Source organism: Pongo pygmaeus, chromosome 2 (assembly GCF_028885625.2).
Source record: "Pongo pygmaeus isolate AG05252 chromosome 2, NHGRI_mPonPyg2-v2.0_pri, whole genome shotgun sequence".
NCBI lineage: Eukaryota > Metazoa > Chordata > Mammalia > Primates > Hominidae > Pongo > Pongo pygmaeus.
This window is the reverse complement of record NC_085930.1, coordinates 190,919,737-190,937,893: the sequence shown is the minus strand read 5'-3', so window position 1 is coordinate 190,937,893 and position 18,157 is coordinate 190,919,737. Positions and strand designations below refer to the sequence as shown.

General features: G+C 43.0%; 1 protein-coding gene and 1 long non-coding RNA gene across 3 annotated transcripts in view; both read right to left on the bottom strand.

The window, feature by feature from the left end:
• The window catches only part of LOC134739205 (uncharacterized), a 129,770-nt gene that overhangs the window by 21,808 nt on the left and 89,805 nt on the right, over positions 1 to 18,157 (bottom strand). Inside the window, exon 4 of one of the 2 annotated variants that reach the window (XR_010125793.1) lies at positions 3,668 to 3,775. The exons of the other annotated variant lie outside the window; for it this stretch is intronic. This is a non-coding gene — a long non-coding RNA (uncharacterized LOC134739205). The remainder of the gene's footprint in view (positions 1 to 3,667; positions 3,776 to 18,157) is intronic. 2 annotated transcript variants of the gene reach the window in all.
• SOX2 (SRY-box transcription factor 2) lies at positions 4,524 to 7,098 on the bottom strand. The gene has a single exon (XM_054481213.2). The coding sequence runs from the start codon at positions 6,599 to 6,601 to the stop codon at positions 5,642 to 5,644; it is 960 nt and encodes a 319-aa protein (XP_054337188.1). The 5' UTR covers positions 6,602 to 7,098; the 3' UTR covers positions 4,524 to 5,641.

The window sequence follows — 18,157 nt, the reverse complement described above, 5'->3', positions numbered from 1 at the left end:
CAAGTCCATTATTTTCTAAAGGCCACAGAAGCAAAACAGACAAACTGAAAACAAGAATCATAAAACTGGACAGCACTGCTAGCAGGGAGAGAGGAGGTTACAAGTGTCTTGGTGGTAACAGATGTCGGGTTTCCAGAAAAGTTTTAATAGAAAATAACTATGAAAGACACTAAACTAATTATCTGGTTTGGGCAACTTTCCTGTCTTTGGGAAGCTCCTTCCACAGCTTTTCTTACTCTAGAACTCCGGAAGCTATGTCCTTTTGGACTGTATCCATATTTTCACAGTAAAGGTCAGAGTTTCTCCCCTTCTTCCTTCTTTGAGGGATTCACCTCATAGGTGAAGTCCTTAGGAAATCCATCCAGCTCTCTTCCAATTTAGGTCAAAAAAAGAAAGCAAAGCAAAAAAATAAATTAACCCCTATCTCCAACCCTACTTGCTGCCCGAAAAGCAACCTTAGCTTGGAGAGCAAGAAAATGCAGCAGAAAAAAACAGAGAATGAGATGCAAATTATTTTAAGGCAATAATGTGGGTGTGTGGGGTGGGGGGTTGTCCGTTGGAGAATGTGAACTGAAGTCTCTGCTAAAGCTCATGGCAAAGGAAACTCCTTCCACAAAGAAAAATATGAGGATCTGTTTTTCAAAATTCTCCAAGATTAATAAATAAAACGGGTGGGGTGATGAAAAGTTCTCTTAATTATAAGAGATAAATAAATAAATAAGCAGTGTCAATCAGCAGGCGATCAAACCATAGTCAAACTTCAATCTCAGAGCAGTTAGCTATAAACTGTTAGCAGTTGAAAAGTAAACCTCATGCACACAAAGGCACTGTTTAATTTTCGTCTTGTAATGGTTCTAAATGAAGACCCCATCACTATGCAGTTAAGCGGTATTTCTTGTCCCCCTGAGGCGCTGATCAGTTCTTTCTAATGTGAGAAAACTGGCAGCTCAAAACCCGTCAATGGAGCTCCCACAACAAAAGTTCTGAAAAGCTGAATGAATTGGGTTTGTAATTACTGTTCCCACCGCCACCAACCCCCCCCCCACCCTTCCAGCTTATCTCTTATTCATTCAATTTATATTATTGTCGAGGAATCTTACCCTCAAAATCATTCCCTTACCATTTTACCTAGGGCCACGGAGGAACCTATGACATGGCAGAAATGAAACACTGGCCCCCCTACTGCACCTTGCAGTGTTCAGACCAATAGGTGGGGAGAGAAGGAGGGACTATCTTGTACCCCAATTTACTCGAGACTACTAGAACTAAGGGTACTCAGCTTATGGAACCTTCCACTTTCAAACTTGCATTTTATTGGCAAACAGGAATGTGTATCCTGTCTAAATTCAGGGCCTCCCCGAGTCTCTGAAATCCTGTGACATCTCTACTTAGAAAAGGCAAAAGTTGTAAATGAGCACCCTCCCCTTTTGCCCCATATTGCAAATCCCTAAAAGACCCTGCCACACATGATGTGGATATTAAGATAAATTACGGTGTTCTGTTTTTTTTTTCTTTTAAACCAAAAAAACCAGCCAGTGAAACAGAAAAAGAGACTATAATTTTCTGCCCCCCAGCCCCCACCAGCCCAGGGAAAGGTTTGATGAAAAAGTCAGCTTTAGAATGCCAGGGCTCCATGTGTATTTCAATCCAAGGTGTTGCTGATGGAGAAGATTCTCCTGAGATTTTCCTACTGTAAGAATGTGTCAATTTCTAGAAATAAGTACAGCTATTACCACCAAATCTACTAGCAGTCTAAATAATTAATTGAAGCATTGCTCTTTGACCCTTGAAAAGTCCAGTAGGGACACATTTATAGTAATAATACCTCCGAATGAGCCCTTGTCAAATATTCATTTAGTGGTTAATGTGAGCTATTTTCCCCTGGGATGGTCTGTAATACCAGCTTCCCAGCATTGGCAAGAAACCTTGCTAATCTACTACAGCTCAGCAAAATATTTTAACGCTCTTTATTTAAAGTATGCGGGGAGGGGGGGCGGGTGGTTTGGGGAGAGAAAAAATTGCAGAAAGAACAGACCATACTCTCATCCTTTTGCACATTTCTATTCTGTGTGTATAGTTAACAAAACATTTAAATTCACCCTATTTGACTGGAAATTGAGTGGTTTCATTGAGCAGAATAATATCCCGAGGAAAAGAACTGAACAACAACTGTCTTCAGCACCATGAGATAACCATCTCTGGGCAAGTTTATGGGTTTACTCTCCTTGAAAATCACATTATTATTAAAATATTATATGTTCGATATTAATCTAGCCATGAAATAACATATCTCAGGTAACTATTTAATTGAATCAAATGAATGATCGTACAAGATATGTATCATTTCCCTCAGATGTAGTTATCAAAAGCATTCATATTTGCAAACAAAATATTTTGACTTTCATTTTTCAACTATTTGGCTTGGAGATATGAAGGGATAGAAGGGGGAACGAGAGTTCTCTTGTTTTATGCAGATAGTGACAATTATTCAAAGCTAGTTCTACTTCCCAAAATATTGTGCTCCTTTCCTTTTGCTAAATGTTTGAACCTGATCATTTTGCCACAAAGTTGCTGACCCCGTGGGCTTTTTTAAAAAAATGAGAGTGCAGTGCAATTACTGTAAACCTCTATACATATTTCTAATATATTTCTATTTTAAAAATATATATAATCTATATAGTTGACTGCCTCAAATTCCGGGAATATCCTCCCCACTCCCCCAGCATGATCATTTGGATCTTTATTCAAAGTTTCTTTTATTCGTATGTGTGAGCAAGAACTGGCGAATGTGCTCATTACCACGTGAATAATCCGTATATGCATTACAATGGCTGGCCAGGCTAGGGGAAATTCTTTTAGAGTCTCTGCATTAATTAGGGGGGAAAATGCCTTGCTTAGAATTGGGAACTGGAATAATAATTGTCCCTTCCCAGTACAATGTTATCCTAAAAATGAGGATTAAAAAAGTAATATATAAAAACCAGTACATATCTAAAACAAAGCAATCTAGAAAAAAATAGAAAGTACAGAAAATATGATATATCCTCAGTTCAGCCCAGAACTAACATTAGCAACACCATGAGAAAGAAATACTTTCTTGGAAATGAGAAGATGCAAACCAACGGGATGAGCTAACTTAGTGGCTGCAGCGGGTACTTTACTCAAGGGTGGAAGACGCTGCCGGATTCTAACTTCTCCAAAGTTGTAGCAAGTTGACACGACAAGCTCTTGAAATTATGGGAAGCAAACCCGTGCTCTTAAAAGTGCCCGACTGTTGGTTCCTGGTCCCCGTGGGTGGGGGAAGGTGAGCGAATCAAGTAGTAAATAAAGTAGAAAAGTCCCTGACTAGGTAACAGATTATCCGGCTGCCCCAAAGCAAGGGTGGGTGGTGATGCAGAAGCATCGCTAATTCAAAGACCATGGCGATGTCTCAACTTTTCCACTCCCACTGAGGACAACTATAGCCTTTCTTTACCTTTCCTAGGGCCAAAAAAAAAAAAAAAAAAAAAAAAAAAACCGAAAAAAAAAAACACCACACAAATCCAATCTTGTTTCCCCACCCCTTTCCCCTCCCCCACTTCTCTACTACAGTAGTAAAACATTGTTAACAGATCAAAAGCATAATCATCTCCAAATGTGATTAGACCGGACAAAGTAAAATATCTACCTCAGAGTTGATTGTTTTCTTCTTTAATATGGCTGTTGCCTGGCTTCTCTTTTGCTTGTTATCAGCTGCAGAGATTATCCGATTTGGGGCTACAGGCTTGGACCCGCGCTGCCAATTTAAGAAATGGAATTCAGGGAGAGAGGGAGAGAGAGGGGAAAAAAGAAAATAAATAATAACAAAAACTATGTTTATGATAAGCCGGGGAGTTTTGCAAGATGTTCTTTTCTTTCCCTCTCCCCGAACAGGAAAATGTAGAGGAGAAAGTTTATGAAGTCAAGGAACAAAGAAAGCAAACCACTTGTTTCCTCTCAGACAATAGCAGGGCCAGAGTAATCCAAACACCCACCCAGCAGATGAACACTTTGCATGTCTAGTTTGCAATTATTCTGATACAAGAAGCATCATTTTTCTCTATAGCCAGGTTTCAAAGGGCCATTGTGCTGTGAAGAAAATGAAAACAAAACCAGCCAACCTGGTTCTGATTTGGCTCAATACCCCATCTGCTAAACTACATGAAAAATTTCAGAATTGAATCCTTTCTGGCAACAAGTGGCATAAATCAGTTTTAAGTATAAGTCCCCATCATGCTTATTCATGCTGCTTAGAAAAGGAGGGGGCGGATTTACAATATATGTCTCTAGTTTCTATTTTAGAAATGACAGAAATTTCTATTTTTCCAGTACTTATTAATCATCCAGCCGTTTCTTTTTTGCAGTTAACATTAGCACATGATGCTGGACTAGTAATACCAAGGTTTTTGGTATTTTGCTTTCTTGGCTGAGCACAGTATTATAATTCCCCGAGAAGTTATGTATAATCACAGTGTTATCCAAATAAATGAAAGACTCAAGAATAATTTCAGTGTCCATATTTCAAAAATTTATTTATCTCAAACTGTGCATAATGGAGTAAAAACTTAAGTTGAAAATGTACCTGTTATAAGGATGATATTAGTTCAAATATATACATGGATTCTCGGCAGACTGATTCAAATAATACAGAGCCGAATCTTTTAAAATACAACTACGGAAAATAAAGGGGGGAAAACCTTAAAATATCACAATAAATTTACAGAAATATTACAAACCATAAGAAAATATTTCAAACACAGTAATTTCATGGTTTTTTTTATCTGAACAAAATGGAAAGTTGGGATCGAACAAAAGCTATTATAAATTACCAACGATGTCAACCTGCATGGCCATTTTTGCTTTTAACAGTAAGTTATAAAATTTAGTACAATCTAAAACTTTTGCCCTTTTAAACAAGACCACAGAGATGGTTCGCCAGTACTTATTCTAATTTTTTCCTTTTGTACAATTTTTAAACAATTAAAATGTCCAAATTTGAATAATTTTCTTCTTTCCACGTTTGCAACTGTCCTAAATTTCAGCTGCAGAATCAAAATTCAGCAAGAAGCCTCTCCTTGAAAAATATTGGCAAATTCTCAGCTTATAAACAATGGACATTTTGATTGCCATGTTTATCTCGATAAATACTGTACAAAAGTTGCTTGCAAATATTAAAACATTTTTTTCGTCGCTTGGAGACTAGCTCTAAATATTATTGGTAAAGACTTTTGCAAACTTCCTGCAAAGCTCCTACCGTACCACTAGAACTTTTAAAAAGTTTTTCGTAGCTTTCTTTCCTCCAGATCTATACAAGGTCCATTCCCCCGCCCTCCCCACCCTCCCCTGGTTTTCTCTGTACAAAAATAGTCCCCCAAAAAGAAGTCCAGGATCTCTCTCATAAAAGTTTTCTTGTCGGCATCGCGGTTTTTGCGTGAGTGTGGATGGGATTGGTGTTCTCTTTTGCAGCTGTCATTTGCTGTGGGTGATGGGATTTCTTTTCCTTTTTCTTTTTGAGCGTACCGGGTTTTCTCCATGCTGTTTCTTACTCTCCTCTTTTGCACCCCTCCCATTTCCCTCGTTTTTCTTTGAAAATTTCTCCCCCCTCCAGTTCGCTGTCCGGCCCTCACATGTGTGAGAGGGGCAGTGTGCCGTTAATGGCCGTGCCGGGCACCGGGCCGCTCTGGTAGTGCTGGGACATGTGAAGTCTGCTGGGGGCGGCGGGTTCCGGCACCTCGGCGCCGGGGAGATACATGCTGATCATGTCCCGGAGGTCCCCGGCCTGGCAGGGCGCCCTGGAGTGGGAGGAAGAGGTAACCACAGGGGGGCTGGAGCTGGCCTCGGACTTGACCACCGAACCCATGGAGCCAAGAGCCATGCCAGGGGTGCCCTGCTGCGAGTAGGACATGCTGTAGGTTGGCGAGCCGTTCATGTAGGTCTGCGAGCTGGTCATGGAGTTGTACTGCAGGGCGCTCACGTCGTAGCGGTGCATGGGCTGCATCTGCGCTGCGCCGTGCGCATTGAGGCCCGGGTGCTGCGGGTAGCCCAGCTGGTCCTGCATCATGCTGTAGCTGCCGTTGCTCCAGCCGTTCATGTGCGCGTAACTGTCCATGCGCTGGTTCACGCCCGCGCCCAGGCCGGCGCCCACCCCGACCCCGCTCGCCATGCTGTTGCCGCCGGGGGCCAGCAGCCCGCCGGGCAGCGTGTACTTATCCTTCTTCATGAGCGTCTTGGTTTTCCGCCGCGGCCGGTATTTATAATCCGGGTGCTCCTTCATGTGCAGCGCTCGCAGCCGCTTAGCCTCGTCGATGAACGGCCTCTTCTCCGTCTCCGACAAAAGTTTCCACTCCGCGCCCAGGCGCTTGCTGATCTCCGAGTTGTGCATCTTGGGGTTCTCCTGGGCCATCTTGCGCCGCTGCCCGCGGGACCACACCATGAAGGCATTCATGGGCCGCTTGACGCGGTCCGGGCTGTTCTTCTGGTTGCCGCCGGCCGCCGCCGCGGTGGAGTTACCGCCGCCGCCGCCGCCCCCCGAAGTTTGCTGCGGGCCCGGCGGCTTCAGCTCCGTCTCCATCATGTTGTACATGCGGGCGCTGTGCGCGGGCCCGGCCCGCCGGCGGCCGCCGACCCTCGGCCCGGCCGGGACTTTGGGGGGCCCGCGGGCGGGGGGAGAGGAGGAGGGGAGGCGGGCGGGGGTGTCGGGAGCGCAGGGCTCCGCGAGGAAAATCAGGCGAAGAATAATTTGGGGGAAAAAAAGAGAGAGGCAAACTGGAATCAGGATCAAAAAAAGCGCTTCCCTCCTCCTCTGGCCGATCCTGCCGCCGCCGATGATTGTTATTATTATTTTTTGGAAAGGCTTAAGCCTGGGGCTCAAACTTCTCTCCCTTTCTTTCTCTCTCCTCTTCTTTCTCTCAGTCCTAGTCTTAAAGAGGCAGCAAACTACTTTCCCCCTTTTGCAAACACTCTCTTCTCTGCCTTGACAACTCCTGATACTTTTTTGAACAAGTTAATAGACAACCATCCATGTGACGGGGGCTGTCAGGGAATAAATGGGTTTCTAGCGACCAATCAGCGCGCGGTGGCTCCTCCACTCGAGCCCAGCCTCGCTGCCGGGTTTTGCATGAAAGGGGGCGGGGCCTCCCGCGCCGCCGGCAGCGCGGGGGAGGCCGGGGGAGGAGGGGGCAGGCGAGGAGGGGGAGGAGGCTCCCAGAGCCAGCCTGCCAGCCACTGAGAAACCTTTGTATCCCCTGTCGCAGCAACAGGTCACACCACACGCCTTTTCGAAGGAAGTGGGTAAACAGCACTAAGACTACGTGGGTTTTTTTTTTTCTTTAAACTTAATATTGATTTACTTTTTGGTGCAGGGTACTTAAATGAGGATGGGACGCGGGAAGCAGCTAAGGTGCGGGGGTGGGGCACGGCACAGTGGGTGGCTCAGGGCGGCTGTCCAACTTGTATTTCTGGAAACAGCCAGTGCAGGAGTTGGTGTGTCATTGTTCTCCCGCTCATCCACAGCACTACCCCCCCCAACTCCAGCCCCTCTGGTGCGGCTCCGGTACTGCGCTCTTCCACTCTCCTCTCTTATCTTACAGGTGCCAACACTCTCTCACGCCCTTCTCACAGTCCCGACTAGAAGTTAGGAGACCCAAACCTCTGTCCTCAAAACCTTCCTTGCTTCCACGTAACTTGCTCTGTTCTTAAAAATAAATCCTGCTCGGACCATAAGGCAGACTCTAGAGCTGAGAACCGGCAGGCCTGGGTAAGCTGCCATCTCCCTGTCCAACTCAGCTCTTTGGCCCAGGAAACTGCAGCTCTTCCTCTTAGCCCCAGCCACATCTCCCACTAGACTGTCTTCATTCAACCGTAGCAAAGGGGATGCCCCTACTGTCTCCCCCCACTCCCCATTCCCATCCCATGCCTCCCCGAAAGAAGGGTTTCGGTCGTGCGGGTTTCAAATGGGGGCTGGGGAAAGAGACAGACGGAAGGGCGCTCAAAAGTGCAGGCGATGGGGGAGGGTGATTTCAACTTCCTGGCATCCCACGGCACTGTACGGAGGTGGCTTTTGGGCCGCAGTCACAAACTCCCTCCCACGCAGAGTTCCCAGGACTCGAGCAGAACCAGCCCTGGCATTTCCCCCGTCGATTTCCACTGTGGTGGCCGCAAAGCCCAGGCCGCGCAAGGCTGGGGCTGCGCCGCAAAGGGGCTCAAGGCCTGGGAGGCGGGGTCGATGCTCTCCAGGCACAGGTGCAGGCAGCGCACACTGGGAGAAGGCAGCCGGGACTGGAGAAGGGGGAGCCCAGCAAGGCCCGGTTAGAGGAGGATGAGATGGGGGCGGGGGTAGGGGCTCAGGAATCTTGCCCGCCCAGGACCCAAGAGGGTAATTTTAGCCGCTCTCCCATTGTCCCGACGTAAAGATTTCAATAGGTAGGCGCTCAATGCGGAGGGCAATGGCAGCACGTCCGTTACAAATAGGTAGTTTTGTTTCTCTTGTTGTCGCTACACGGAGTCAAACAAAGCCTCGTCTAAGTTTCCTTCCACTCTCTTGTTGGGATCTTTGTGGCTAAAATGCACTTGACTACAAAGGGTGGGGTGGGGGGGAATAAAGAAAAAAAAAAACCTGATGCCATTTCTTTTTTATAAAGGGCTTAAACCATCAGGGTTACTTATTTTCTTTCTTCTGTAACACTCTCTCCGCCCCCTCCTCCCCTGGTCTACCCTTACTCACCCTAAGAAAATGTACTGAATAGTATCTACCAGCCACGTTCCATTTATTATCTTTACAAAACGGTGCATTGTTTTGTTCCTTACTAACCTTCTTCCCATAATCACTCCCCCGACCCCCAATTTCTCCAATCTCTGCCCTCCCTAGCCTGTTACTGTCAAACTCACACTAAATATACCCACTGGAAACTCAGAAAAGTTGTAAAAAAAAGAATTCTGCAGACTTTCCATAAGTTATTTCCAATCAACCTTCCTGCCCCCCGAAGGTTCTTTTTCTCTCAAGTTATGGCTTGTTTTAGCTCTTGGGAACCCGGAAAGGGTGAGATTGGGTTTCTCAAAATGCATACATATTTGGCGCTCTTCAAAATACAGCACTGTTTTCTGTTTAATCGAGGTGTAATATTAAGGTAAACACGGACCTGGAGATTAGGAAAGAGAAAAGGTTGAGAAGATCTGGAGAAGAGAAGGCGGCCACCGGCTTTTCAGCGCGGCTGGTTTCAGGGATGTGGCTGGTGCGCCCCCTGCTGGTAGATTCGCTTTTCCAAGACTATTGCTTTTACCTTTAAAAGAAGGAGTTTGAAAATAATTAAAGTAAAAAAAAAAAAAAAAAAAAAAGAGGGGGATGGAAAATCAGACTAATTATACATAATCTAAACAAAAGAAAAGTTAACATATCTTATAAGCTGCGGAACCAAATCATAAGCATCAGATTTAATTTGCCTAACTTAGAAATATACATACAACCTCGAGATAAGTGGGAGGTTAGACCATAGGAAAAATAGGTACAAATTATGAGATTCAACATGTGAATGAATTATGATTGTCCAGACGCCACAAAGGGCAGACCAAGCATTCACTTTATGATTGTGTATGCATCGGTCTGCTTAATAGCATTATTCTAGAAACTTTAAAAAGCTTGTGGATAATTGTTTGAAGAAACAACCAGGGAATTGGTGTGGATAAGGGTAGTGTATGTTTGTTAACATAAATACTAATAACAGATGGTTATAGACACAAATCTTTTAAATCTCGCTGCCTTTCTCTCAAGGCACAATTTTTTTCCTTGGGAGGATATATAACAGATTTTACACATTCTCAGATGCATGTGTTTGTGCATGAACTCTATAATAATGTATTTAAGAGGTTAAAGGGGTTGGCTAGGTCTTTTATTAATTGCTTTTATCACATAAATAAGCTATGGAAATACATTACAATTGTGTTATCATTGGTTGCATTTATTTACAGCTTTATTTTAATTAAGCCTGCTGTACTTATCGAGACAATAAACTAACTGTGGCTGGCGATTATGCATAATAATGTGCTATGAAAATAAGATTAAAGAAAATGGTGATAGCAGGAACATTTTCTCATTAGATTTTTTAGAACATATGCATTTAAAAAAATCAGATCACTGCCCACTCTATTTCAATCCAGCACCATCACTGATCCCTAAATATAATAACTATAACAATTCCAATAGATGACAGAAGCGACACTGTTTTAGGTTTGTAAGAGACGCTACAGTACTAACAACAATATACCATTGACTGCTAGACAATCAAAAAAGACTTGGAACAGGATGCTTCATCCTCTGAGAATCTAAAATGTTGCCATTGGCACAATTTAGGAAAATTGAAAGTGCTTAATCTAAAGGGAGTGTAACACTTCCCTTCCATGGCCAACAAAAAGCTACATACTTTTAGAGCAAGATTAGTAGTTAGTAACAAAAATGCATGACTCCTGGAATATTCTGATTTTATTTTGTTCTATTATAGGCCCTAGCCAAAAGGCCTTAACTGTTAAGTGTAACTCAATTTTATTTCAAAATCTTTCACATTGATTTTTCTCTCCTAAAGTCTCCTCAGCACTCCTCAAGTATTATATCTGAAACCAACTAACAATTTTGTGGAGATAGGGGACTGTAGACTTATTTTTTCTTCTTAGTGTCAAATAGAGGTTTAACTTGCAGTAATTAGGTGAGAACTAGCCAAGCATCTTACTATTATGATGCTTGTTAAAAAACGCTTCTTTTCTGCATCTGCATTTGAGTGTGTTCCCCTCCTCTCTTAATCTTCTTATGGAAATGAAGGCAAACGGCAGGGAACCTGCAGAGTCTTGGAGAATGTCCTTGTTAACTGGAATTTCTCAGCATTGCTAATTAGCAGAGTTTGACGACCACCAGTATTGGGGGAAAGCTCTGTTTAACCACTCACAAACCATTCTGAGGAAGAGCAGACTAATTTTATTTTGTAATTAAAATCTGAAAAGGGCCCTATTTGACAGTTAGGGCTATGAGAGTTTTATCTCCCCGTGAAATAATTACTGCCTTGATAACTCAATTTTCTGAAAAATGTCAACTGTGGGCTCCAAAAGTTTTAATTTCATTATGTAAGGAAAAAAGTGAGAAAAATAGAAGAAAATGTACAGAAAGGTTTTCTAATTCTAGAACTGGTTAAATATACAAGCAGCCAGATGTGGTCAAATGAAGGTTTTTTTTCCTTCCCTTTTTTGTCATGTTTCCTTCGAATCCTAACCTTCCAACAATCTCCTCTAAAAGTGACCATAGCAGCAATCATACTGCAGTGAAAGAGATCATACCAGTAGTCTGGTAAGTGAGAAGAAAACAAAACTACAAAGCTAAGTACAGCAACTGGAGAAAAGTTTCTAATTTTAAAGGCCAAAAATAAAGGAAAATTTAAATGTTTAGGACAATGCTGGTACAATTTGGTGAGATGATATTTATATTTATCCTGTAATACAAGAAAATCGAGAATTGCAGAGTAAGGAGACTGGCATAAGCCAATTTTTAAAACATTTCCTTCTCCTCTGTAAGTCACAAAAGATCTCAGTCACTTCAAATTGGAGCATGCTACACGACTTCCAGAATGACCAAAGCTTGATTCTTCATTTCAGAAACAAATACATATAAATGAAGGTAAATAAGTGCATTAGAAGATTTTTTTCCCTTCAAAGTGCATTGCATACTTTCCAAAAATAATCAACATGAAATAAGCTGGAAAAGGTTAGGATATAGAAAGTAAGAGCAAAAATTCAAAATTGAATTGTACCATTGTCAAACTTCATTTCCTTTAGACTGTGATGGATCCCTCATAGGAATTCCTAGAGGGGATAGACACCTTAATTTTTACAATACAATTTTCAAAATGATAGAAACTCTTTCATCTAGATTTCCCCCATTTTTTTCCTATGTCAAACTTGTCAGATTTTGGAAGTGTGAAGGATTAGTGACAGTAACTATAATGAATGTTTCTAGATGATAAAAAGAATAAACATATATCTCCATCCCTTTCTATTTACTAAGATAGAGATATGCATATGGTTGCATGGTACACTGGCAATTTCAAATTGCTTAATCATATTTTTTTCTTCTTGTCTGTCCCTCCAGCACCTTGCCTTTAATTTCCAGAAGTGGTATTACACTTAACAAATGAACAAGGGATAACAATTGCTGTTTCAGTCCAGACCCAATTTCACCAAATAATTTCGCTCAAGAGCTGTAAGTACCCTTGAAACCTAAGGAATGCAGAACAGCTTTGCATTCAGCTCCCCTTTTTACTCATTCTCTTTCATCTAATTCTCATTGATGAAATAAATACATTTTGAAAAGAATTCAATAGTTATAAAACTAAATATATTTCCCCTTACTTTAAATTATAGCAACAAAAGTAGTATATAATCATTTGTGTAGGTCTTTCAAGCTGCATATAATAATCATCATGTTACTTACAGTATTATATATGAACATCCTTCTTATATTCTAGCTCAAATATTTCCTGGAGAAATTAATTCACAATTTCATTTCCATTTCTGAATTATCAAGCAATTTTAACGTAAGTTAAGATTCTCTCCCTGCACTACAGCTGTTGTCCAGGAGAAAATGTAGTGTGACCATTAAATGATTTAATTATTTTAAATATAAATTCCCTTTTAAAAACATAAACTGAAAACCTAAAGAGCTGCCACCAGTGGTTTTCAGTTGCATTAAATCTATGACTTTTATTTTTAAAATTAGAAGAAAATTTTTTAAAAGGCAAAATGATCAGTAGGAACTGCAGGTAGCCCAAAAAGCCACTGGACCTTTTACACCTGTAAATCATTGCTTGAGTCTAAATACATATCTCTCTGATTGACCACACTATCTTATGCAATTAATCATACCAAAGGAAAAGGTCTTCCTTGGAATCCCACTTTTCCAGTGGCTAGGGTTATTACCCTCATTTTAGAGAAAAAACAGTTGTTTTAAATTCTCCAACTGTGATTACTTCGTTTAGTTGTGACCACAACTTTTGTGGGAAAAACAAACCTACACTTTCCTTAACCTTTCTCTATCCAGTATTAAATGACACTCCAGTGCAGGCTGGGCTACCCTTTCACTGCAAGGACAATTTACCAAGCAGGGAAAACGTCTTTCCCTTAGCCTGGCCCCTGCCACACCGCATAAATGGAATTTAGTCTTCTTTCTTCTGGAATCTTATGGAACATACTGCTACTGTGTTATCCACAAGTTCCCTTTCCAGAAGTACAGTTGGACTCAATACAAACCACAAAAGTGATAAAATCTCAGAGGGCTGATGTGTTTGGCACCCAAAAAAACAAGTTGGGGAAAGAAATTAGATCTACGTAACATGTGAGGGACAGACAGGAATACTATCAGAGGAAAAGGAAGAAAGCTTTCACCTGTGGCATGAAAAGAAGTTAAAACAAACCACTGGAAAAAAAAAAGTCATCCTACAATCACCATCATCCCTAAACGAAACTATTACCACTTTTTTCAAAGATCTGCAGCTGCGGCTTGCCCTGGAAAGTGCTCTAAATCAAAGTGTACACCCATCCTGGGCGGGCTGGCATCCTCAAGGCCTCCCATTGACATCTGGAACCCTCTCCCAAAAGCTATTCCGGCCTCAAAAGAAATGCCTGAGAAGTCGGCCTTCCCAGGGGCCCACTTCTGCTTGCCCCCAAGCGCCCCTCTTCCAGTCCTGGCTCAGATGGAGTTGGGTTTCCAAACCCATCCCAGTGGAATTCTCGGATCGCTGGCCTGATAATCTTTAAAGGCTCCTTCGGAGCTGGGGCTCTGACTTTTATCTTCCCTCCCACCCTTCTTCCCATTTTGCTGGCTCTCCCCACTCCTTTTTCGTCTCGCCCCACCCCCCCTCCTTAATTTGAAGATCATTGACACGATAGGCTGTAATGAGTCCTTCAGAAACTGTTATGATCTACAGTGACAATCTCTGCACCTAATTCACAGATTATTGACAAGCACCGTGGGCTCAATGGTGTCAAGTTGTACTTGTGGTTTCAACACCCTGCAGCAACCCACGTAGCCGCTGGGCCCTGGATTAGGACCCCCAGTCTGGCAGTGCTTATCTGCCCGTCTGAGTGATGGAGAGATGAGTATCAGTCTATACCTCAACTGCTTCAAGCCCGCCTGGGCTTTTTCCCTGGCGCCTTTGTCTGTGTCAGGGCTGGAGCAACGAAACTGAAAGATCTCCAGAGTTTAAAAGCAGAGTGAAAGAGCAAATTTAATAAATGAGAGCTCAGCCTTGAATCTTAGTTTTTATTAATAGAGTCATGTCCCCCACACCCAAATAACTATCAAACTTCAAACCACATGTACTGTTTTTCAGAGTTCAGGTTCTCTCCTGGGTTCATCATGAAAGGTGTGAGAGGGATGAAGGGGAAAAGGGTCTGAGGAGTTGGCAGGGTCTCAGTGGGCCTAAGCTAAGTGGGCCCATCCGCCTGGATAGTCCTCAGAATCCAGCAAGATTGGTTACTTACAAAGCAGGGCGCCCAGCCAACCCGCGCGGGCTCAGGCCTGGAGGCTGGGACAGGAGACCAAAAATGCCCGCCCCGCCCCTAAAGGGCGCTTTGCCGCCGCGGAGAAACGCGGCCCGTTGCCAGCCGCTGCGGTTTTCCCTGCTACTAAGGAATCAGTCACTCGCTGCCCCCTCCTCAGCTCTCAAAGATGGAGGGGCTGCCTTCCTGCTGGCGGCCTTGGGGCGTGGGATTCGGGCAGGTGCTGCGGCCCCCTGGGACCACAGAAATAACACTGCATCGGGAGAGCTGGGTGGCATTCCCAGGCCTGGGCCACCCACTAGTTTAGCTCTCTTTCCTCAACTAGGGGTTATGCTTTCTCCATGGGCCCTAGAAAGTTGGGCACTCGCTCCCGGCACGCCCACCCGTCCGCAGCCAGGTGCGGCTTCTCCCTCCTGCCTTCACCCAACAGCCTGCTACCCCACAGGCTGGGACCCCTGGGTGCGGAACGGGGTGGAAATCTCCAGGACTCTGCTATTGCACGTTCGACATCACTTCTGAATAGCAGGCATATACTCTCTTTCTGGCGTCGCCTCCAACATTTTGCTGGCTTTGGCCTCCCTACCCCACGGGCTGCGGGAACCACTGAGCAGCATTCGGACCTCGGCTGTCAGCGCACCGTTTCTTACCTTACCGGTTGGCGCGGTTTCACAAAACTAGCACCGACTATATTATTTCTGTAATGGGGACAAGCCTTTTGGTAGAGCAAAAGGTGGGGGTGCTGTGGCTGGAATCCTGCTTGCCTGTCTTTTCGATAGAATTCGGGGTAGAGATTTTATCAAAAGGCTTGATTCTTCTCTCCTGCCATGGCATCTGAACCTACTTACTAAAAAACCTAAGCCGAGATCTAATTCTGGAACCAGATGGAGAAGTCATCTCTCATCGCACTGAATAGCAATTCCCCTTGAAATGTTACCTCGAATTCGCTAATTTTGGGAGGTGGGAAGAATAAACATAAAGGTATCATAAACCTTGCATAGCCATAGTATTCAATATTTTAAAAAGCCATTCTTTTATGAAAAATTAAGCCGATTTCCGTCAATAAGCAAACTTTAAAAAAAGCGATCTCTAAACTTCTTAAGGGTAAAGTTAAAATCAATAACCATAACCCTGAAGATGTAAATCTTAAAACATCTTGTTCATTTAGCACAGTAATTATTTCTATTTGATTTTAAACAATTAAGCAAACCCACATTTCCCTATTGTTTTAAATTCAGAGGATGTGCCATTTGTACAGTTTCTCTTTCTGAAATAATGCAAAGGCTACTTTTGCCCTCACTTGCTGACCAAAAAGAAGAAGAAGAAATAATAATAATAATAAAGGCAAAGCTCTTTATTATGTAGACAGGTAGTTTTTCGGAAGTGTAAAAATACTCCCCCTTCCCTAGGATAATTTGGATTCCTGGTCAACGAAATGCTGAATTTCAAAGAAAACCTTCCTTACCATTGGCACACCTTCCCCGAAATCCTGCGGCTAAGATAAAAGAAAAAAGATACCAGGCACCTGTTTCTTAGCCAGTATGTGTTTCTTAGCCAGTATCTGGGAAGGGAAAACTTTGACCAGGATTGGTTTGGGGGATGGGAAACACTCAAAGAAGAGACTGGTCTTTTAATTATACTCTGGAAATAAATACATAAAAGCAAGTTATTTCGTTTACTCGAAGGCTCAGTTACAATACTTGCAGGACCTCTGAGGGCATGCAAGACGCTGCTGATAACGTCAAAACAGCAAGCAGCAGCATCTTCCGTTTAATTTTTTGAAATGTGGACAAAACGGAGGAAGTATACTTTGCTTGATTCTCCACGGCTACAGAAAAAATGCTTTGTTTTTCCTCACTTTTCTTTACCTGTTTTACCATCGCAGAACCTTTCAAAAGAGTTACAAAACCAAACCGGGTGGGGGATGGCTGGGATGTGAGGAGGAGGAATAGGACAGTCTTTATTTTTTATTGAATTAAAATTGTAGTATCGCCTCTTTAGTTTTTTATTGAGTTAATATTATATTATCTTTCAAGGATGTAAAAATTTGTTTCCGCGTCCCGTTTCTTTTTTGGAGGGCAATAAAGAGTTTTCTCTAACCCCAGAGCAGGATTCCAGCGATTTCCGGGACTGGCGCTGCGCAGCTCCTACTGTGTCCAACAGGGGGCGCTGGGCACGAACCTGCGCAGCGGCTCAGTGCCGCTTCACATCTGAGTCGGGTTCCAGCCCCGGAAGGCGAGAGCCGCTCGCGGGGTCGAGTACAGAGCTTTAGTCTTCGTGGATAAAAAGAGATTAAAGGCTAAATTCTTTTTTGGGTATACGTGTGTGTATGTGTGTGTGTGTGTGGGTGTGTGTGTATATGTGTGTGTATATGTGTGTGTGTGCGCGCGCGCGCATGGGGGGGTGGTTATCAATTTTAACCAACTACGAAAATGTAGAGCTTTTTATCCTTTGATGTTCTTATAAAGAAACTCCTATCGGATGAGAAATTACACGGTTTCTGAGCCAACACTGCAGCTATAGTGTGGGGGAAATTATTTAATTAAAAATATATTTTTCCATCTGTTCACATGATCTTTTTAGAAGTACTTAAAAAGCTGACACTGATCCCTTTGGCCTGTTAACCTTGCCCCCAGTTTCAAATACTTTTAACTATATCGAAGGCCTTTCTATTAATTTGAAGGAGAAAAAAAGGAGACCTAAATATTTAAATCACCCCTAAATAGTTACTCCTCTGCACTCCCCCGCCCCACCCTTTCTTTAAACAGGGGCTTTTATGTGAGTGACACATTTCACGCTTCCGATTCTGCAAAGCCAGGTATAAATGACAAGGAGCGGCTCTAAATAATAATAATAATAAAATCTAATTTGGGACTACATAACACCCAAGTAGAGTATAAGAAAAGATCTAAATAAAATTGTAATCCACCCACCCCCCCCCCCCCACCCAACTAAAAAAAAAAAAATCCTTCACCTGTATTTAAATAGCGTGTCTTTAATTACAGCAGTTGGGGATGCATGAGGCTGAAATGAAATTAGCAGTCATTACCAGTCCTTTAACTCTGTGGTGCTTTTGATCAGCACTAAATTAGCTTTCCAGTCCTAACAAAGACTCTACAGCAAGCAGTGGGCTGTAAATAAGACAGCGCGACCTGCCCTCAACACCTTTTCTCTTGTCAATCATAGCTCTATCATTCAGCCCAAGATTAACCTTTATCTATCAAATTAAAAAAAAAGAAAAGAAAAAAGAAGGAAAGAAAGAAGAAAAAGAAAGAAGAAAAAGAAAAAAGAAAAAGAAGGCGGGAAGGAAAGCCCCCTGACCACCACATGTCGCAATAACAGAGGTTCCCAAGAGCCCCCTTAAAATTGTATTATAATGAGCCCGTGTCAGAATCTGCAATTTCCAAATCATCCCTTCCTACTCCACCCCCCTACACCTCTCGAGTATGTTAGAAGAGTCAGAATGCTGTTCAGGTAGGAAACGATTCCTACTCCTTCTCCCCCGCCCGCAATGGCTAATTGGGCGTGGACCACCCTCCATAAGTCAATTTGCCATTAGCCTGTCCTCCTCTATTAGTCTAACAAGATTTAGGGAGAGGAGGGGATGTTT

Coding starts and splice junctions, on each gene's coding strand:
- SOX2 (XM_054481213.2), bottom strand. CDS start 6,601: ATGTACAACATGATGGAGACGGAGCTGAAGCCGCCGGGCCCGCAGCAA.